The sequence below is a fragment of the Mytilus edulis genome, chromosome 3 (genome assembly GCF_963676685.1).
Source record: "Mytilus edulis chromosome 3, xbMytEdul2.2, whole genome shotgun sequence".
Lineage (NCBI taxonomy): Eukaryota > Metazoa > Mollusca > Bivalvia > Mytilida > Mytilidae > Mytilus > Mytilus edulis.
The window spans coordinates 45,958,165-45,982,708 of record NC_092346.1 but is presented as its reverse complement, the minus strand read 5'-3'; the positions used below and the strand labels follow the sequence as shown (position 1 = coordinate 45,982,708).

At 32.5% G+C, this 24,544-nt stretch overlaps 1 protein-coding gene and 1 long non-coding RNA gene across 3 annotated transcripts in view; one reads left to right on the top strand and one right to left on the bottom strand.

Annotated features, from left to right (window-relative positions):
- Positions 1-17,154, bottom strand: part of LOC139516621 (fas apoptotic inhibitory molecule 1-like) — a 31,139-nt gene extending 13,985 nt beyond the window's left edge. The window contains exon 1 of one of the 2 annotated variants that reach the window (XM_071306821.1): positions 16,964-17,154. In XM_071306821.1, the coding sequence (XP_071162922.1) occupies positions 16,964-17,043 (80 nt within the window). In that variant the 5' untranslated portion in view covers positions 17,044-17,154. Of the gene's footprint in view, positions 1-16,540; positions 16,849-16,963 lie in introns of those variants that run through there. The other variant, XM_071306820.1, reaches the window with a different exon arrangement.
- The window catches only part of LOC139516643 (uncharacterized), a 681,292-nt gene that overhangs the window by 638,294 nt on the left and 18,454 nt on the right, over positions 1-24,544 (top strand). The window lies entirely within an intron of this gene.

The window sequence follows — 24,544 nt, the reverse complement described above, 5'->3', positions numbered from 1 at the left end:
ATAACAAGTCAATTTAAAAAGTAAATTCACAAAAATACTGAATTCAGAGGAAAATCCATTCGGAAAGTCCATAATCACATGGCAAAATCAAATGACAAAACACATCAAAAACGAATGTTTAACTGTAGTCACTATCCAGGTTTCGAAATATTTTCTCTATCAAGGACAAACAAACTTGTTTAAAAATCGGATTTTCTATTGCTTTTCTGGATTGATTCATTGAAAAGTCATATCTACAATGATTCCTTGAGGTCGTTTTGATGACCGGTAAGATTTTTAACAAAGATCTGTGTCAACATATGAGATATGATTTCAATAAATTCAATAATAACTTGAAAATCTTGCTTAAAAACATAGCTACACGATTTTTTCATTTTTTCCCGAAATGGAATTATTTATACTTCCTGCAAAGATTATATTTAGTTAACTAATGAATCGAAATATATTCTCGATAACCTAGCGTTTTCGTGCCATTTTTACGACTTAGACGGTCGAGATTGATAGAATGATTTTTTGTGTTTTAACAGAACTTTCAACACTATTGGCTTTAGCATGGCGGCCGCAGTGCCCAGAGAGAACCACCGACTTACGGCAGAAAAAAAAAATATATCCCAGCCAAAAAGATTGGAGTCGAATACATTTGTCAGGTGTGGGTTCAAAATTACATCCTCAATGTGTCAAAATGACAAGACTAACCGTAGACTGACCGCTTAGACCAATAGGCAACCGGTGGTCCTCTTTTTCAGAGAAAGACAGTTTCTTGGTATCTATAGATTAAGAATATAGAAGCAAATTAGATATACATAAGCACTAAACTTGTCTTCATAAAAGCAGTTTACTAATTGAGAGTTTTATAATGATATTTTAACGCTTTTTAGTCAAATTACATCTAAATCTAACTGTTCAAACATGTAAATATGATATTTTGATTATTTACAACCATGAAACACAATTGAAATATACATCTCACTATGAGATGATGATTATCTTTGAAATATAATTACTTTTATCCCATCAATTTAATGCAGTCACCTTGAGTAATATAAATTGTGATATTAATTGTATAAACCTGAACTCCCACGCGATTCTGGTAAATGTCAAATGGTCTATTATATAATCTTTGATATTCCGTGCTATTTGATATAACTGTTATTTATCAGTAGTAAATATTGGAATTTATTAAACTTTGAGAAAATTGCATTCATACGTAACTGTCATTTCGACGTCATCCGAATTCCTTAACTTTCACAATTACTTGACCCATTTCTACGTCACTTGTTTTCGTGTTACATTTCAAGAAAAGGCATTACTATGAATAAGTAATGTATATTATTTATTTTTGTAACTTCCTTTTGTCAATAAATTATTATGCATTATGTTTAATGTTTTGTCTTTGCAATTAACACACATTCACTGAATTTAAAAGTTATGTGAGTTTCATTATTTTTCATATTTGAAAGGGGTTGTTTGTCATCTTGCATATACCTTCAGTCACTAAATCAACTGTAATTGTTATATGCAGTTTGCAAGTATCAAAGTACTCAAAATCATTTAAAATGTTTAAAACATCCGAATTAAATGCAAGTAACTAAAATTATTCAAAATATAACATAAAGAAATTGTTTTATCCTATCTGTTTTATTTGACAAAACAATAGTGATTGAATATACCACAAACTAATTTAGAAAACCTTTAAGGGTCAAATATTATAATTACCCTTTAGTTGCAATAGATATTTTATAATACATCAGGCAGATAATCCCAATTGGTCAATTGAAACAACCATTAATATATCACTACTATAAGAGTCCAGTAGCAAATGCAAAATATTATACCAAAATGTTACTGATTTCTTCTCTGTTTCACCTTTGATAATTCCAAATAGTAGTATTTCAACTGATTTTATTTAATATGATTTATTTTCTTGGTTTATTATATACTAGAACACACCCGCGAAATCGCGGGCATATACAGCTTGTGAACTGTTGTAGGATGATTTTTTTGTAAAAGATATTATGTATGGAGAATTTCATAAAAGGTATCAAAAGCCCTCTCCCTTTTTCCAAAGTCCGATATTTGTTTCCTTTCTGTTAAATTCAATTATTTTCGTGTTTCTGGCCTCAGACCACAATCATTCTTCTCCTTTGCTACAATGCTTCTTTTGATAAAAGTCAAATCAAATTAAAAATTTGCACCGTTTCAAACATGAATTAAATGTAACTGCTTACATATAGACCATTATTAGTCTAATATAATATGCTTCTAGGACAATCCATCAGTGCCTTTTCTTTTGAGAGCCTTACTAACATACCAATGGTAGGATATGAATCATGTATAAATGACTAAGACCGACTTGGCTAATTTGAGGGATGGTCGGAGGGGTCCTGTTCCCGTCTAGGGCTGAAAATCATGAAATCCCGAGATGCAGAATTTAAAGAAATTCATATCCCGAAATCCCGAAATCGAAAAATATATTCCCGGATTCCGTAAGGATCAATCCCCAAATCCCGAGCTTAAAAACACCCGATCCCGACGCCCCGAAAAAGATCCTGCCTCCCCCTAATCTTTACCTTACTTTAATTTTTTCCAAATCACTTTTTTCCCTTTCAACCATAAATTTGTATGCCCCATTTATGGGCATTATGTTTTCTAGTCTGTGCATCCGTGCGTGCGTTTGTTCGTTCGTTCGGTCGTCCGTACGTCTGTCCTGCTTCAGGTTAAAGTTTTTGGTCGAGGTGGTTTTAGATGGAGTTGAGCATGTTTTACTTATTAATAGAATCATATTCAAAACAGTGTGGCTGTGGCCATTGATTGACGACCTAAATTATCCCATTGACTGGGACATATTAGGTGAACGTATGTCTGTAACGACCACTGCTCACTACTTACTTATTATAGAATTTAAACCGTCGGGTCATCAAAGGTTCTTAACGCCTTTAATAATAAAAAAAAAACTCGAAAAATTAATCAGGAATAACCTTTATATTTTGATTTATATTATTGATATAAATCAAAACATCGTTTTTCGAATAACTTGTATTTATGTGTTGAGAACCTTTGGTGACCCCACAGTTTAAGTGTCATTAAAAAGTACATATTGAGCAGTGGTCGTTACAGACAAACATTCATACAATCTGTCCCAGTCAATGGGATAATTTAGGTCGTAAATCAATAGTCACAGCCACACTGTTTTGAATATGATTCTATATATGCAAATGGTATGACCCCTTAAATAGTAAACATTTCAAAGAAAACAGTAGACAGAATCAGGGACTTTCTATACTAACATAGAAAGTCCCTGACAGAATACAGAGAGTCTCTATATATTAAAGTAGTATAATCGTAGTTAACATGTAGATAAACGCCGAAAATAATTCTCCTCTCTAAGGAGGTATAATAATTGTGGTTCTTGCGATCTAAACACCATGATATGAAACGCGAAAAATAATTGTCCTCTCTAAGGAGGTATAAAAGTTGTGATTCATGCGATCTAACTTGGCACCATGATATGTGGAGAGCGCTCTGAATGGCTTATTTATTTTTCATTTTTGTTATCTATCAAACGATTGGTTGTACGTGTGTCACATGTTTTACTTATTTTAATATATATCGTCTGGTATGACCCCTTATATAGTAAACGTTAACATTTCAAAGAAAACAGTAGACAGAATACAGAGAGTCTCTATATATTGAAGTAGTATAATCGTAGTTTACATGTAGATACACGCGAAAAATAATTGTCCTCTATAAGGAGGTATAATAAATAGTTGTGGTTCTTGCGATCTAAACACCATGATATTGAGAACGCTCTGATTGGCTTATTTATTATTTATTTTTGTTATCTATCATACGATTGGTTGTATTTGTGCATGTTTCAAACCGGAAGTCTTATCTATGACTAACATTCAGTCTGATGACGGAACATATCCGGACTCCTTTTGTCGTTTTTCTCCCAATATAACTCAATCTGAATAATCACAAGAATGGATGACAAATGCGGCTATGCATGTTACCTATAGGACACAGAGGCATGATGATTGATTTATTGTGGAAGGAAGAGAAGCGACACACAAAATGAGGTCTTCTCGTTTAATAGTATAGATAATACACGAAGACACAAAGTATCAATTGTGCTTTGCGCAATATACGGAAGCTGTATTATTTTTTTATGAATGTCCGAAGCCAAACAATAAGAATATAAAGCCCAAAAGGAGTAGTTTACCTGAAAAAATCAAATCAAAGGTTAACAATGCTTGAGGAAGTTAGATCTTTAGACTCTTGTGACATCAAAGTATTAAAGAATTGTAATACAGAGACATTACGGATTACAAAAGAGGCTGCATATATCAAAGGGACATTCAAACTCAAAAGTCAAAGAAATAAACAGACAACTACATGACTAAGAAAAAAAACCAGACAAACAATAGTATTTATATATATACAAAAACAACATAGAAAACTAAAGACTGCGCAATACGAACGCCATAAAAAAAAGGGGGGCTGATCCCAGGTGCTCCGGTTATGTGACGTCAGTTCAGGTGCATGCTGACTGCAGAACGGATAATATCATATCTATTCGACGAAACTCCACTAGAATTTTCCTCGACCGAGTGATTCAAGTCATAGATACAAATCTTCCTACTTATGACACATGCTTCCATTCTCAATTTTATTCTGTAAGTGCTATTAATTTATTAATATTGTGAAACGATTGATCGAATCTCAGAGGAATATAACCTTTAGTTCAAAATAAAAACATTGCAATTGTAATTATTATACAGACAGTCTAATATGCTGATTTGGGAAAAACAATAGAGTTTTATCAGCAATTCAATCAATTTCGATGTTGCGTCAAACGTAATGGAGGTGTCAATTATTACTGTATCTTAAAGTGTATGATGCAATGATAACACAATGAATGAGGATCTTGATGAAGGGATGGGGATCCAGTTTTGTATCCTTAAATTTCTAAGAAAACTATTTTCTTTATTGTTTATTATGTTGCCCATAACTCTATATTGTTTATACTAAAGCATTACGCGTGTTTAAAAAAGTCGATGTGGTATGATTGCCAATGAGACAACTCTTCACAAGAGACCAAAATGACACAAGCATTAACAATTATATGTCACCGTATGGCCTTCAACAATGAGCAAAGCCAATACCGCATAGTCAGCTATAAAAGGCCCCGAAATGACAATGTAAAACAATTCAAACGAGAAAACCATCGAGATTCAGCTATAATGTATTGCCCATTTTTTTTTATTCTTTATTTCTATGTCCGTTATTTTTTTTTCTCTGTAAACCCTACCGGACCCTCATGCAAATAGCTTTTGTAACGGAAATTATTTACAAACGTATCTAAACATCAAGTACCGATAGCTAAATTGTACTTTTATTTCTACTTTTATGCATAATTCAAGTTACCATTACACTTCTCTATTATGTTTCCTTCTCCAGTGAGTTTTGTTAATAACTACGAAAATATATATTGATTATATCAATATAATTATACAATTGTAAAATTTGAATAATGATTTTCTTTATCACCAAAACGTAATAACGAATATTGTTGGATTTAAAATTTTAATTTGCAACTACTTAATCGATTAATGTATTACTAAACAATAACATGTTTATCTAGAAACCCCGAAAAATGCAATATAGAGCAAAAAACCTCAATATTTCAAATTTGTTTCACAATTGGTACTGCCAAGAACTACGGAAGCCATTCAGAGCCTCACTGCCTTCGAAAAATGTCGTAAATAAGTCGTTATATACAATGATCATCAACGCAACCAGAAATCAGGCGTCAGCTGGCCCCTAAATAAAAAAAAACTAGTCCAGTGAAAATGGACGTCATGCTAAACTCCAAAACAAATAAATGAACTAGAATTGAAAAAAAAAACATAAAAGACTAACAAAAACAGAGGCTCCTGACAGGCAACAAAAAACACTAAACAAAATAACAACGATACATAAAAACAAATTAACAAAGGACTACTGGCCCAAGTATAGAATACGTTTAAGTAGTTCCGGCAATATTCGAAATATCCATACGCCAAAACTTTAAATATGTTTAGGCGCGCAACAATCTGAAGGCCTAGTTCCGGCAATAATCGAAATATTCATTCGCTGAAACATTAAATATGTTCTTGTGGGTCGGTGTTTTTGGGGGTTAACATAACAGCTGTTAATATGTCAATGTGGATAGGGACTAGCATGAGGTTGGATACTCAATTAAATAGTCAGCAAGTTTACAGGTCAGCAGGTCAACAGGTCAGCAGGTCGATAGGTCAGCAGGTCGACAGGTCAGCAAGTCGACAGGTCAGCAGGTCGACAGGTCAGCAGGACAACAGGTCAGAAGATGTTTCATGTTATCCATAGATTATTAGTCATTAAGTCAGGATGTTGTGTAGAGGGAAGGTTTGGTACTCAGTTAAATAGTCAGCAAGTCGACAGGTCAGCAGGTCGACAGGTCAGCAGGTCAACAGGTCAGCAGGTCGACAGGTCAACAGGTCGACAGGTCAGCAGGGCGACAGGTCAGCAGGTCGACGGGTTAACAGGTCAGCAGGTCGACAGGACGACAGGTCGACAGGTCAGCAGGTCGACATGTCAGCAGGACGACAGGTCGACAGGTCGACAGGTCAACAGGTCAGCAGGTCGACAGGTCAGCAGGACGACAGGTCGACAGGTCAGCAGATGTTTCATGTTATCCATAGATTATTTGTCCATAGACGTTTTCCATAAATTTTTAAAGGACATTGCAATCTTTAATGGAAAAAAATGAAACGGCCAATAAAAGATAAACTAAAATGGATTAAAAAGCGCCACTGTAAACTTAAAGAAAAAGTAATTGACGAGTTTTGTTTTGTTGAAATTTAATTTTTCCTCTCAAATAAAATATACAATCACTTCTTATATATATTAGATGAAAAACTATAAATAGCTTATACTGTTATTGAATGTGTTGATGCTTATGTTTTTTTATCTGTAGAACCGTTTGCCTAAACTTTTAAAAATTATAAAAAAAGAAATAGCTACATTTTCGACTTGTCGGACTGTCAATCAAGCTAATTGTTGACATGTCGCTGTCGACCTATCGACCTGTCGGCCTGTTGACCTGTCGGCCTGTCGACCTGTCGGTCTGTCAATCTGTCAACCTGTCGACCTGTCGACCTGTCGACCTATCGACCTGTCGACCTGTCGATCTGTCGACCTATCGGCCTGTCGACCTGTCGTCCTGTCGACCTGTCAATCCAAACTTAATATGGCGATTAAACATAACTACAATCTTCAAATAATAAACCTGGAAAATAATTTAACTTGTATAAAAACCGATTTACTTCATTTGACTTAAATATAAGTCCGATGGTACTACAATCACGTATTCTATACTTGATCCGGACTACTAGTAGTTACTGACATGTTAGCTTCAGACCTCAATAAAACTGATTGAAAGATTATGTCTCCATCATATGAAAATGAAGCATAATCCCTCACGTTAGGGTTTTATCATACCATCATAAATACATATGAGAAGAACATAACATGCCAACAACTGATTTTAGAATAAATGTGTTTATTTCCGATGCAAAGACCCTATCAGTGAATCAGTACTTATATCAAAAGATGCGTCACTGGTGAGTCTTATGTAGACGAAACGCGCGTCTGGCGTACTAAATTATAATCCTGGTACCTTTGATAACTATTAATGACCTAACAACAGTAACTATTCATTAACACTAATGTATCATAGTTAATTTATATTTCATAGTGTAATTATGATTTATTATTAATAATTTATTACTTGTATTATGTAACTTTACGGGCATCGTGTAACAAGATCTTATTGACTTGACACATTTTTTTAAATTTCTTTTTATAAATTAGCTGTTAAATTATTTCATTTCAAAACACATTACCAGCAAAACCCAGAGGAATGCATAAAATTGAGAATGGAAACAGGGAATATGTCACAGAAACAACAACCTGATGAAAGAGCAGATAACAGCCGAAGTCCACCAATGGGTCTTCAGCGCATCTAGAAATTCCCACACCCGGGAATTCCCAAACCAAACCGAGAACTATTTGATTTTATGTTAATACTTTTGTTGTAAAGCATGTAGAATTAATGAGTGGTAATTATTAGTACATTAATAGACCATATTGTTTATATATTACACATAGTGTTTCATGCAACTATCAAAACATTCTGTAGCGATTTTTAGTTTGACTGTATAAATTATTATTATGTAAGATGTCTTTCTTTTAAATACGTTTGGGTTAAATTACATTTCTATAGGGCAATGCCCAGTATTTTTTATTTATTTGAACTGTTTCTATATTATTTAAATTCACCGCCCAGTATTTTAAGAACCGCCCGGTACCCCATCTTTGGAACCGTCGGGGTACCGTCCGGTAACCCCATCTTTAAAACTGTCAGGGTACCGCCCGGTAGCCAATCTTTAGAACCGTTGAGGTACCGCCCGGTATCCCATCTTTGGAACCGTCGGGGTACCGCCTGTATTTATGTATATGAGGGGATGTGAGAGAGATCAGAAGGAGACGGTGAGAATAGAGAGATTTGAGATTGTTAGTTAGAAGTGTTGAGAGTAATATTGTGTTAGTGAATTAGGATTATTGTTCAACTGTTTTATTATGTCAAACTGATATACATTTAACAGAGTACATAGTGATTTGAATTGAAACTTTGTGTTGTGGTTTGTTTTCTTTCTGTCATTTGAATATGGATTTCACGTAATTTACGCTACCAAAACAACACATCGACAAACACGAATCCATACAAAAACGACAACGCTACAATTCTGTATATATAATTCGTCTAAATAACAATGTTAGGTCTTTAAATTTGTTTTAGCAAATTTTTTGTTCTTCCCTGGCCGAGCTACTGAGATATCGTGGCACCAAATCGCATTGCACTATGCCCGACGCGCTAGACCACCCGACCACCTCTTCATATTATATAATATACACGTCTAAATTAAAAACAACGTTCAAACCTGTGATTACGTTGGATAAAACCACAATTTTTATACATGTGCATACATAAAGTAAATTTCTTGGTAGAGGGGTCTAAATAAATATATATATATATATATAATGTCATAAAATGAGAGAAAAAGATAATTGCTAAAAAAAATTATAACCCATTTTGTGTTTAAAATTTAAAGTTTGCATTCTCCCACATTTTTCTTTCAATCTTTATATAAATTTGATTGACTTCAATATATGAATTAACAACTGAAGGATACATTAACAAATGAAAATAACACTACTAGGTTTGTGTGTCCGACCCCCTTTTTCTGGATTTACCTTCATCAGAAACGCTCAAATCGACTTATAAGAAACTCAAGGATGCATCAGATCTAAGGGAGCTACCATTTGATTTTTATGGGGGGGGGGGGGGGGGGGGGCTAGGATGAAAAATTTTGTCCTGCATTTTTTTTAGTTGTAATCTCTGTCCTGCCTGTTTATTTTTCACTCTATTCTGTCCTGCCTTTTTTTTTTTTTTAGTTTATCCTGACTTTTTTTTACCTAAATTGTCATCCTGACTTTTTTTTTTTGCAAGTGTCTCATCCTGCCTTTTTTTTTAATCAAAATTCCTGTCCTGCCTATTTTTTTCAAATTTCATCCTAGCCCCCCCCCCCCCCCCCCCCCCCCCTAAAAATGGTAGCTCCCTAATAAGCACTCTTTAGCATTTTGTAAACGTCAGTGGACTAGTCTATTTCCACGAGTAACTGTGACTGAAATTTAAAACCTGCATGATCTCTTGTAGATTCTTTTTTGATATTTATTTGCACCTCAGATGTATTATGTCATGTTGTGTTATAAAAATGTATTTTTATTTATTGTACTGATAAGCATAATGTATTTAAAGTAATAAAGAATTGAATTTTTGGCATAAACAATAAGTGAACTGTTATTGCTTATTTAATTTGATATAATAGATCTAGGGTATGGACTCATGATAAAGGCCGTTCGGGTCATAATTCAATTTGACGCGTACCTCTATAGCATACGTGTAACAAAATTAATTATGATCCAAACGGCCCTTCATAACAGAATCACCTAAGAAACCGATGTTGACTATCACAATGAAGAGCTTACTACTTGCGACCGAGATTGAAAGCTAAATTGGACAAAAACATTTACCATAATTTTGTTTATTCTTTTAAGCTGTTATAAATAAAACGACTACCTTCCGAACATTGTAATTTAAAATTACATCATAAATGCAAATATATTCTTTCTTTTATTCTAATTAATCTTTCTTTTATAGATTCTTCCAGGATTTCAGGTAGGAGGATTTTCAAAGATATAGATTTCGATTCTTTCTGTTGGAAAAACTTAAGTAGAATTCTAAATATGTAGTATTGAAACAGTAAATAGCATTATATATATCGACAAGAATGATAATAGATGTCTATATATCGTTTTCATGAATTGGAAATTCCATCTCGACATTGCATTTTGCTTAAAAGAGTGGAAAACCCAGTTTATGTTGAGATTCAGCTTCTAATCAAGCAGCTATCATATAAAAACCGAATGGACTTTTGCAATATGACATGGCCAGGATGTGGTATGACAACAAAAATAAAACTAAAATATATATTAAGCATTACATATCAGTTGTGTAACTTTAGCATTACAATTGACTTAAAATCGATAGTTTGATTAAAAAAATATACGCAAAAGATGTTCAGAAAGCTTGTTGCTTGTAATTACAAAAGAAAAGAAGACTGTCATGCAACGGGCCATAGTCGTGGGTTTTTTCAAACTGCTGTAATTTATTCCATGGTGTTAATTCAAATGTCACAACACTTAATTGTTTCCAAAGAAAAAATAATCAACTATAATATAAGTAAACCTTTTAAACGAAAGCTTGTCAATGGCGACAAGATGCATATTTTATCGGAGGAAAACACTCCAGTACGAAATAATCGTTATAAGTTTTAAATTAAGTGATTTATTGTTGCTTGCTTGAATTTTGTGGTAATAATTTCATGTTTATGTATACAGGTAAGCACCAATATAATATGTAGGTACTGCAATTTGGAAAGACCTTGCATTGACTAAAGGCGGGAAATTTGGGCTGCCACTGATTGATCATTCAGTCTTTGAAGGGTGCATGAACCCAAATGAAGTAAGCTAAATTGAGAAGGGAAGGTTTACAGTTTTGTACGCCAGAAGAAGGCATCGCAAAAACAAGACGTTTAGTGGGTACAATATATGTCAAATCAATAAGAAAGTTTAACAGAGTTAAAAACAACGTTCCAAAAATTGTGCAAAATCAGGTTTAGACCATCTTTGTTTGGGATAAGTACTGAAGTGTTTCGAAGAATGTTGATGGTTTTGAACTTCAAATTGATAAAAGTTATGTTTCAATAATATTTCATGTGAGCATGTAAGTGCAGACTACTGGGCTGGTGATACCATCGAGATCAAAACCTCTATCAACAATGATATTGACCTATTTGTTTGTAAAAGTAACCAGGCTTTATTGTTGTACACCATTTACTTTTAACTATTTTTTTTATTTTTTTTTAAATCATGTTTTCCTTTGTTTTTAGGGCATTGCATGTCAGTTTTTCTATATGTTTTGTGTTTCTACTTTCTAGCCTCGTATTGATATCCATGGAGCTTGACGCATTGTCTAGACACTTGACGATTGATGAAAAGTGTTTACCTTTATACATTTGTACCGGTATAGTGTTGTCACCGTTAGAATGCCGATTATTTAAGATATACCTAGCTCTTTTTATGCAGATGCATATTCAGGACAACCCACGGTGAAGTCTTCATGATATTTTTTTTTTATATTAATCATGTTACCCACTAAATGCACAATCCAATTTGACAACACTAATACTCTGTCATACATTGATCATAACATTTTTGCACTTGTGATATAATTATTCAATTCCTCATTGTGCTTAATTTTGCCCTACGATATTATATTAAATATTAGCTGCACATTGGCATCGTGCTGTTACATCTGTTTCTGATGAACTGAAAGCTATTTTTGTTTATTTTTTGTTGTTGCTTTTTCCTGATTTCATTACAGTATATTTTGTACCAGGAAGTCTTGTTCTACTGTAACAGTAATATCCCAAACGGGATAATCTTTCAGTATACATGTATTTCCAATATAAATTATATTTCAGTAGATATTGATAAAACCGAGACCGTTTCTTCTGCTTTTTATTATTGCAGAAATTTGTTTGACTATACAGTATTTGGTGATTGTCGTTTTGATAAGCATTAACCGTAAACTGTCTTTTTGCTTGAATCAAGCTTCAATAATAATTGTTTTTAAATTGAATAAAAAATCCAGCAGTACCAAATATTTGTTCGTGAAGACTCTAAATGTTTATCCAACAAATCAATTCATAGTGTTAAAGATGAGTAGACCAGTCTTAAATTCGGTATTGGTTAACTTTTTAAAGTTGTAATGATTATTGAATTTAGTAATTTTAAACACGTAAAAAATTACCAATTTATCGAACCATAGGTTTTACCAGTAAACCTAATATAAAGTACTAGTATATTAAAATATGACATATCAAATTACATGAAAAGATTGATAAGCTATTAATGAAACTGAAATGAGAAAATCTGATTTTTTTAGTCACAAGACGTATACTTTGACATTTCTACTACTCCGATAAAGTTATCTGACCTTTCAAATACATATACTTATAACATTAAAAAACTAGAGTTTTAGAGGTATAGAAACTTTCATTGGAATTCCTAGGCGGGAGAAGACTTTTTATGCATATCAAATGCCGAATTTTACTTGTATTGATATTTTTTTTTATCAAAAATTGGGAACGATTATGGTCATGAAAAATTTATTTTCTTGTATATATGTTTCAAGTGTTATATGATGACCGCTTTTATATTGATCTGCTAATGTAGAAGTTGGTCTATAACAGAATTTTACATGGAATGCCAATTAATAACTTCAATCTCTACTGATGACGAAACTATTTAGGCAATGTCAAAATTTATGAAGACACCGTTTTAAGGTCTTCACACTGCCTGGTGTTATATTAATACCCAAAATAATCGATCATTCTCTTATTGACATTGCTACTCTGTATCTCAAGTTACGATTTCGTTCCTTTGGCTTTTTGTACGAAGTGGTTTTTGATATAGTTCGAAATTGATGGTACGAAATGGGTATGGGAACGAAATGGTTATGGGTATACGGAATAACTATAACTCTTATAATTTTACCTATTATGTCTGTTTGTTTTGTTCACACATCTTTGTCAACAAAATGGAATTTTATGCTGCTGTCATACAAGTGAGAGGTTTGGCTAGCTATATAAACAGGTTCAATCCACCGTTTGCTACATAAGAAAACGCCTATACCAATTCAGGAATGTGACAGTTTTATCCATTCGTTTGATGCGTTCAAGCTTTCGATTTTGCCATTTTATTACAAAATGTTATGAATTTTCCTCGGAGTTCAGTATTTTTGTGATTTTACTTCTTAATATTTAGTATTGGGTTCCTTTTACAGGTGTGTCCAAACTTTTTCTGCCTTGCTTTAAATTTGACGTTTTTTTCTTTTTCTTTATTATTTTATTCCAAAGGGGGGTTGCATTGTCGAAGAACTAGCATTAACTGCACTCCCCACATCCATCCGTTCCTGTCCTAAGTGGATGTTTTTCGTTATGCTTAAAAATGTATTTTTTATATAGAATTTGGAATTGATAAATCTTGAATGATTCTTTTTGGATTTTTATAAATTTTAAAAGCTTAAAATATAAACGAATCTTTTGTCGTTGTAGCATGTTACATACCGTATATTTTAACAAAAACAACGGTCATGTTCCGATTCCGAGTTTTGTATATAATAACATAATATTTTAAAATTTCCCTAAAAATGACAACTTATGTAATTTAAAAGTTGCGTTATAAATGATATTTCCCTTAATTAAATCCAACATTGCATTTATCTATATTTTGGTTACCCCTTTTGGAATGTTTAAGTATCTTGCCCGACTATCCCAAAGTAGTAGCAATGATTAGTCTACACTAAATTATAAACACCCTTCTTTTTTTTTTTTGGGGGGGGGGTCTTTTTTTAATGAGGATTTCAATAACATACAAATATCTTGAATAATTTTATTCTTTGAAGGGCGCTCAAAATAAAAACATTTTGTCAATCTGTTTTATAATATTTTGGTTTAAAAGGTAAAAAAAATTTGGATTTTTTTTTTTTGTGCAGCTTTTTAATTTTCACTCACTTTGTCAATATTTGAAGATGTAGATATTTGTATATAACATTTATTTAGTCGATTGTTACAAAGTACAAGTATATAATATTGTAAGAAATAACAGAAACCAATATACGTGGCTTTAAAATAGAGCCCTATCAATTTTGTGATTTTTTTCTTCATTTTCTTTTAAAACACGCACTATCAATTGTTGTGGTTTCTCAATAAAAAAATATTTGACGCGAGATTACCTTATTAACGAACGCTTCTTACTTATTAATCATCGAGTAGAAAGAAGCCGGGTAGCTAGCTATACGATTGCCAAATTCAAAATTGAAAAAAAATCTATAGAACGATATTATAAAATACTAACAAGACACCGTCGTTAAAGCAGCAGTAGATGATGTTTACATATGAAATTCCGAGCTTAGCTGAAGTGATAGAAAAACATGGCGGCGGTGTTTTTTTTTGGGTTTTTTTTTCTGAACTGCGTTGCATTAGCGGTTTCTCACTCTAAACAAGCATGATATATTTACCACTGAACGTTAAGTAGATTAATAAATCAGTAATGACAAATATAAGAATTTTATCCGGTTATTATAGTTAAAGACAGAATTATAGCAATAATATGATTTCAAGATAAATTTAGGAAATCAGTAGCTGTTGAGGAAAGAAATAACATGAGTTTTTGCTTCCAAAACTGCTACCAGGGTGTGTGGTTTTTATCATAGATACGATAGGAAGGTGGGTGGGTGTAGTAAACACATTAACGAAATTTGATCACTATGAGTTCTATGAAACTTGAGACTGATACAAAAGTTTTATAATGAGCAATCAATAAAAGATTATGAGATTTACATGAGGATTAAATCAACGCATTTTGGTGGTCTTCGTTTCAAAGAACGTCAGTGGCTTTTTTAAAATTGAGTGAGCATTTTGCTTAATCTTGGTAATAATCTTGATACTCAAACTAAGTTAGAGTTACTGTTCATATTTAACAAAACAATGTAAGCGCGATATTTTTAACGATTACAATAACAAAAGTCTGCTCTAAGTAGTCATTTTGGTATCTGTCTTATATCGGATACCGGTATCTAGGAAGTTCTAAAAAACTGAATCAAGTGGACTGGACTGAAGAAAACTAAGATCTGACAAATATTGTAAAAGGACAAAAAACAAATCTCAAAAGATAGAAAAAGTTAAGTACAATGAAATTATCATAAAGTGAAATCGATTTAGTTATCTTATTGTTCTGTTTATTTTATGGAAACTACAGTTTTTGCTTCTTATCTTTATATATATGTTTTTTTAATTTAGTGGTCATATACGTTTCATCTTTGACACAGTTAGAGCTACAATAAACCAACTGCAAAATATGCACAACTTTTCTATTGAAGTTCAGTAACCGTCTTTACTTGGGAATTTGTCTAATTCAGCACTAGTTATTTTAGGTGCCAAAGAACATTGTTTATTTTTTAACGGGTTTTTAACTGAAATTCAAATCAAAGCATGCTTATTGTTTGACTGTGAAGATTGTTGGTACGATTGAATTTCATAATTTATATATTTGTAAATAATCAAAATTATCAAAAGCTTTATAACAAAACACGAGTAAGGTGCGTGACGAAAAATCATTAAGTAATGGCTATAAATATATCATTTGCCATCAGAAGTTATCTTTAAGTATTATGCGAATCTTAATATATAGTGTGTTTACGAATCAAGTTTTCTAACATTCACACGAGGGAAAAACTAGTCCTAGATCAGCATGCGTCAAAACATATTAACAGATGAAGTATTTGCAATTAAGACGGTATAGTAAGTTCAATAGAATACAACATTAAAACAAATATATTCATATTTGTGAGACTAATACAACTACCCCCTCCCCCTATCGGTCATATTTTTTTTTTTTATTAATTTGATCTTTTTATAATAATGGAATAAATGAAGCTTCCGAAGAAATCATTGAATATTGTATATTAATAAGTATACCGCTTGTTAAACTCATCCAAGTTAATGGAAAAGCCAGGCTTTTATCTCGAATCGATCTTGAAAAGGATCTGAATGTAAATAAAGGTATGAATATTTACCTGGCAAAAGTTCAATAAATGCTGATTTTAATTATAACTACACCTAATGGCTCTGTTGGCAGACACTTTCACGATTTTGCGTCATCATTTTTTTTTAAAATATAAATTTGATTAGCTTTTGTTTTAAAACACACTAAATATCTAGTTGAAAGGCACCAATTGAATAAATATACCTTACTTGAAAAAATGTCTTACCGTAGCACTTTCATTCTCTTTTTTTCAGCCGCTTTCTCCTTTCTTTTAATTTCAGCTTTCCTCATTTGAGAAATACGGAAAGCTGTCAAAAGGCTTGACATATTTCAGCTTTTACTTTCACAATATTAAATGAAATCAGCTGTATTTCCAACCTATATCCAGACACAGGTATTTCGGATCTAGTAAATATTTTACCGATATTGATTTATAAACATAATAATAATTGCTTCATTGACTTGCTAGCGTGCGATTGAAAAATCATCGTCGAATAATAATCATCATTGCCGTAACAATTAAAAGGCTTTGACAAAAATCGATGAAAAGTTTAAGAATCCCGACAATAATGAAAATGATATTACCTGAAACACCTGAAACTGGAAATAGATAGTTCTGATCATCTATTATTAAAAGACCTCTACTTACTGTTTTTTTGCTCTCTCTTTTAAAGCCTTTTCAATGCTTCTCTGCTTAGCATTCCGACATGCAGTTAGTATTACGGACATTGTTGAAATTTAAATGTCGTACGTCTTCTCAAAGATCTCGGCTGTATATAATATAGATCTATATAACATGTCCTCATAGACTTCCACTTGTCACTAAGCAACCGTGGTACTGCCATTGCTGTTCGGATTGATTTTCCTGTTAAAGTAAATTTCATAAACAATGGGAAAAGTTTTACAATACAGTTGATCTGTACGAACAGGAATTTTCTCGTTTAATTCACTTTTCCTTAGTGTTGTTTAAGGCGTGTTAAAATTCCTCCAGTTTATTTTTTTTTCAAAATATTTAAATTTTAAAGAAATCATTATGTTATATTATTCCTATACAAGGATGTATAAATAGTTATTGCTGAGAAATTTCAAAACAAACAATAATTTTGCAAATTACATTTTGGATTGGCTTTTATAGTTTTCGTTGGAACACTCCTTTAAAGATTTCGTCTATAAATTGAACTCTTTATCAAAATTTGTTGCAAAATTCTTGAATGGGGAATTTGAAAGTTTGACATACGTTGTGGAATATGAGACTTATCACCAGATTTTAACTTGCATGAGATCATGATGAATGTCATATTTGGAGCAGGAACTGCTTACATTTCCGGAGTACCAGGGTTAACCCCGAATTTTTTATGGAGTTCCTCTTAGTTTCTATGTGTTTTGTGGATTTGTTCGTCTGAAGATTTCGTTGCTTTTTTTTTATTTGACTTGGCATTGTCAGTTGTTCTTCGAAATGTGAGTTTTCAATGTCCTTTGGTATCTTTTGTCTCTTCTTTAAATGGAAAGCTGCTTCAAGTATGAGTTCCATCAATTGTAAGTTTGTATTTGCAATAAAACGGAAGGTATCATACAAAAATTGCAACTCCATTTAAGATCCACTTATACGAATATAAAAGTGGTACTAAATAGCAAAGTTTCATCTGTGCAAATTTGCATCTTTAAGTTGAGTGAAGTCATATTAAACCAATCGCTCTCTTAAACCCCCGTTGTAAGCCATCTTGGTAGATGGATTTGCTACAAAGTAATAACACTTGGTCACTACCTCATTAGGAACATTCATGTCATTTTTTACTTCATTCAATTCAGTTATTCTCTTAAAGAAGACATTTGTATGTATTTCCCATAGTATCAAATGTTAAACTAAGTCCCTCTCTGGTGGTCATCTTGATTGATGGATTTATAAGAAAGTAACAACACTTGGTCAGCATCTCATACAGATCATTCATGCCATGTTTGGCCTCATTCCATTCAGTGGTTCTCTAAAACAAAACATGTGTATGTATTGCTCATAGGGTCCTATGTTAAACGAAGTCCACGCTGGTGGCCATCTTGGATGAATGAATGCATACAAAGATACAACACATGGTCAGCACACCATACGGAATAATCATGCAATGTTTGGTTTTATTAAATTCAGTGGTTCTTTAAAAAAAAGTTTACGACGGCGGACGACGGACGCCAAGAGATGAGAAAATATCATTGACTCTTCGGGCAAGGTTGGTGAAATAAAGAGGTATTTCATCACGTAAATAAAGTATTTATATTTGTAGAATGATTAAAATATACCTGCATCAAATTTAAGCAACTGACAGATGCGAAATGATGACCAAAATATTGTGTATTTTGAATTATTAATACTAGTACACGAAATTCCAATTTTAAATGTCTTAAAAACAGATAACAAATGTCAGAACATTTAAAAAAAAGATTCAAAAACGATATCTCAAAATATCGCGTAAATGCGAATTTACATTATATGCGCGTATTGAATTCGAACATCCCAGCAAACCGTGTCAAACACAATTAGTGAACCCACTTGTTTATTAATTTGTTTGTCATAAAAAGATTTTTTTTAATGAATTGGGCTCAGTTTTCTCGTGTCATGCTTATTTGAATTTAACATCCCTAAAGGTTAAATGTATTCGTTACAGTATACTATTATCTGGCACATATAACCGATTGAATATCGATAACTGAGTTTACCGACCGTGCCAGGGCTGTATAGCCAGTCAAGGACGTTAAAAACTTCTATCATCATTGCTGAGTGTGCCAAAATGGTTCACCCTATCTACTGCTTAGACGACTTGGTTTAAAGTAATATAATTAGTTACTTACTGAAGTCAGAACGTCCAGTTAAGATTTAAATGTATATAATCTGAGCGAATGGCGAATGGAGTGAGGAAGATTGGTAGCATTATGATAAAGTGTGAATGATGGTGTTAAATTGTGTAATGTCCGAAATGGCCCTGCGATTAGGAAATAAAAAAATTGATTTGACAAAAATTAACACTAAGACTTATAGGCAGTGCTAGAAATAAAAGATAAGAGTTTAAACACCGGATTTTTATGAATAAATGGTACTTGCACCATTAGGGTTTTGATTATAATCTAAACAACGGTTAACTGGTTTCTTTTCCGTTCAGCTAAAATAAATGAAAATTATATATATTGATACGTTGTTATTTAAAATATCTTGTCGATTGAACAAACCATGACATCTGATAACAATTAAGCTTAAATTATGTATCGTTTGTTTTGAAACTCACTTTTATTGACATTTTGCTTTGTTTGGCAAACATAAATAAAGTTAAATTGCTGGGTAAACGTGTTTGATAAATATGTGCCTACGTGGCGTATTTTGAAATGACAAAAACGACAGTCTGTTCCCACAAACATTTTTTAAGTATTCTTGTTTAAATTACTGTCTTGCTTTTGTGCACGAGAATGGGTAAAATGACTGTAAATTTTAAAATGGGAACATTCAATTATGAAAGAGGCAGGGCAGGGTTAATTCTCATTGAAATTGTTTTCTAAAATCCTTCAATCCTTAGTAAAACTCTCTGTGTGGTAGATTCGAAATTGAGCTGTAAGGTTTTTATAACATATTATGATGTTTTACTCAACATTTTACTATTATATCATAGATGCATGAAGATTGCTGAAAAGCAATATCCCTGAGATTTTGTTATATTTAATACGCCAGACGCGCGTTTCGTCTACAATGTGTACATGTAGGGTTTTTTTGTGGTAGGGGTGGGGTGATCACAAAAATACAGAAGACACCGAACAATCAAAAGGCATAAGTGAAACAAAAATTGACAGTACCATTGAGCAAAAAAAAAAAAACCGACAACCAACATACATGCATCTTACAATGGTTAGAAGACCGCTAAAAAACACTATGCAGAAATCATAATAATCAGATCACTGACACTGAGAGATCAACCACTTTTTGTCCAGTAAATTGGAAGTTATGCTGCCTTTAAAACCAGTACAGTGTATAAGAATTTCATTCACAGAAGCGGAATTTTATCTGCGCAGTCTACAAAACACTCGATAGAAAACTAAACTAAAATCTTAGCATCAGGAATCCCAACAAAAGCTGCTCTTAAAGGACAAGTAGATCGTCATGTGAAACCTATCGAGCTGTTAAAGAAAAAAATGGTAATGAAATTATAAAGACGTCGCGAAAGCATTTTTAAACGTTAAAATCAAAAATGAAGTTGAAGATTATTGAAAACTAAGGGTTGAGGCCATTCATGATACGGGAGAACAATGCGTTTTGAATGCTTTACATTACATGGCTGCATCAATGCAATTTAATTTCAGCACAGCAGCACTGGTACTGGACTGGTGATACTATTTGAGGAAATGCCCATCATGCAGCAGTAGAATCGAACAAGAGGTCGTAAAAGATAGCACTATTAAGGCAGATTTATCATTTAGAATGCCATACAAAAGATTCGTCTTTATAAGTCAGTGGCGCCAAAACGAACCTTGAAAAAAAAACTAGCAAAACAGTTTTCTTTTCAAATAAAATTTCTAATATCTTCATCAGTGCAACCAGCTCAATAACCAGTTATACTAAACTAAAAAAAATTAATTGACATCATTTTCTGAGTACACATGCTGTCAAAGATTTTTTTCTTCATTTAAATGGAATAATTTTTGCACGTTTTATCATTGTGATATGAAACTAATTGATAAAGCTATCTCGCCGTGAAATTAAAAATTGCTCGGTTGAATGAATGTAAACAATAGCAGTTATGCAGTTATTACAGTATATTCCATTACCGATTTATAATACAAGTTGTCCATTGAATTAACTTATACACTAATTGTAGTACAGTACAATATACCGGAACTTCATGATCTATAATATGCATTTTAAATTTCTTATTAGCAGTTGATTTTAGTCAGCATGTGCTACATGAATTATTAAATTATGATAGGTGATTGTTGTCTTACATTTCAAAATAACGGTTTTCAGAGAGAACTTTACCCAATGTCGAAACATTTCGCCGCGTATCCCATGATGGATATAAAAAAAAAAAGTGGATTGCAGCTTAGAAGACGACGACAATAAACGACATACTGCAGTTATACATATTGACTGAGGTTTATCGCGATTACCACTCGATACCGTCAACAAAAGTGTCATGCCCTATGAGATTAAATTGTGGCTGTAAAGAGGTGGTCCAAAGTAAAAAAAACACCTAAAAAACACGCGATTCATAGCTGTATATAGACACACTGGACTGTAGAATGTTGAATTATATTATAAAAAAGTATTAGACAGCAATGTTAAACGTGTACCTTAAAAAATACACATGTCAGCAATTTTTTTTCAGTAAGACAAAAACAAATATGTAATAAAGTCAGCGACGGACGATTTAAAAAAAATATTGCTGTTAAAACATGTACTGTTATAAGAACCTATATTTCCTTGAACCTGATTATTTATGCACACAAAAAAAATAAAGATAACAAGAACACAGTTTAAAACTATCTTTCCACAGGTCTGTGCTTAAATATTTGTCTCTCCTTAAAAATGAAAACACGTATAATTATGTGTAATTTTGCAGTCTTCGGCTTCTGGGTATCATTTTCCCGACGTCAGGTATTTTGTATCATAACTTCAATGCCGTATGCATTGGTTGCAAAATAATAAAACAACCAAAACAGGTTTGAATGGTCACATGGAAATTTTCTGAATAAAACCCCACCATACAAATTTAAAACCAAATCTTTGTCAGGTACTTATCGGCTGGTTTGTCATTAAGGTAACCCTCCTTTATAACAATTTCTTATCATTTCTTCCTCGACAAAAACTAATCTGGTTCTCTGTACTTTTAGTTGAAACATTTGTCGTTATTTGGTATTTATCCTCATCTGAAACTTATTAAATTGTAGCGGGGAAATAACTTTCATCTAAAAATAAGAGAAATCCAGTACATTAGTACAGTTAAAGCATCACTGAAGATACAATTATATCCAATGCAAATCTGTTGCAGGAAAAAAAAGGTACCGTTAATGTTATTAAACTTGTATTTTCACGTAGAGACATTTAAAATCTAGAGTCGAAAATAAACTGACAACGCCATAGCTAAAAAAGAAAAGGACAAACAGAAAAACTACAGCAAAAAAAACCCACAACATAGAAAACTAAAGATTGAGTAACATGGACACCCCCAAACACTGATGGTGTTCTCAGATGCTCCGGAAGGGTAAGCAAATAATATGCAACCGAATTTGTATTATAAGAATAATTACATTATAGTTCTTGAATAACTGGTCAATGACTCAAGTGGGCCGAAGTCAAGGTCATTATCGCTGTCACAGTCAATACCACTGTCCTACGGGCAGTCCATATATCACGATAGTGACCAGTTATTCGAGAACTATTCTGTTTATTTCATTGAGGAACCATGTTTATGAAAATTCTAATAAATTCAAAATGTCCAAAGCAAACTCGAGTAATTGTACGATTTCTATGCATGGCAAAGAGTGAAGATCAGTCGTAGTAATACGGTCTGCTATTCATTTTCGAGCAACTTTTCAGTATACGAATACTTAAAAATCATTAAGTTCTCTATAATTTTATGATTTACCAAAACATACGGTATACAATTCAACAACTTAAATGTAATATTGAAAACCGGAAAATGAGTTTTAAAGAAACAATCTCTCCAAATAGAGAAACCATTGGACATTAACAGAGAAACCACGCCCAACGGTCATTATCAGACTGAAACCACGCCCCAACGGTCATTATCATGTAAAAATCCAAAAACGACCGATTTTCTGAACCGTTTTGTTCTGTGTATGACCGAGGGGGTTTATTACCGAAGAATAATGAATGTCATGTGACCCCTTTTTATCCAATAAAATAAGCTTATTCTCAACCGATATGAAATAATGAACATTAAACATAAAATAATTTACTTTGTACACGTCTTCATATAACTCATGCAGGCTGTATATTTTAAACAACTCAAACCACCGAACATCACACGGGAACCCGAAATCAACTAGGTTAGCTGTTACGGTTTTGATTATCAAAGGTTTCAAAGAGACTTTCAAATCAACTTTTTCCTCTCTTAGCACTACAATGTTGGACATTGCAAATGTTCCGCAAGTTCTTTATCTGGCAATTGGGAACACACAAACGAATTATTACTCAAATTTATTTAATCAAAATACCAATCATAGAAGAAGGGACAAGATAATTTCCTCAGACACTATTCAAAATAACTTTTTCTTTGTATCTAGGAGTAATTCCAACAATGATTTCCGCTATTAGTCTTTGTTAAATTTGCACCTGTCAAAAAGTTGTTCAGAATTTATCTTTGTCTCAAGTAAAGAAATACATGGCTTGAGTATAGCTTGTTCTGTCGAATACTGTAGAAAAAATTTCACATAACATTTCATTCCATATAAAAAAATAACCATAACATCATTTTAAGTTAACCAATCATATGCTTACTAAGTTTCACACCTTTTGGGTTTTATGAGCATTCATTTGGTTTGAATAAAGAACGAATTTGGTGGCGTCATCTTTAATAATATTGAAATAAAAGACTAATGCCATCAAGTTAAAGCCATGATAGTGTTTCTAATAAAAGTATGTGCAGATAAAACAATTCATACAAAAAAAAAAGACGGCATGGGCGGTCCTGCTGTGTAAACTTTTGTTAAACATTACTGCAACCGTCCTGATAAGGGAAACAAATTTATAGAACTGTTCCTGTTGTATTTAATTTCATAAGATATCTAATAAAAAAATTAAAAAAAAATGTTAGCGTAGGAGATCTCAGGAAGTTGTTGTATTGTCATATAGTTACAGCAAGTAGCAAATAAGACAAAACGATGGAAAGGTATAATAAATATTTTTAAAAACATAACGATTTTATAATCTGATTTCTTATTTTCACGATGAAAATGTTTCTTCAAGATGTTTTTTATTAAGATATTTTTTTTGTATAGATAATATATTTGTTAAGGTTAATGTTAATAGCTTATTACTATTTAGTCCCGAAATAAATAAATTGCGATATGTCTATGATACTATGTTAGCCTTTCTACACTATATTCTCTATATAGTATAAATCTGTTCATTTAAAACTAATAGCGTTTCCAAATAAATTTACTGATTGTCTTGATTTGAGGGAAAATCTTTTAAAAGTACCTCGTTATTTCACCTCTGATTATTGTATTGTATATTTTC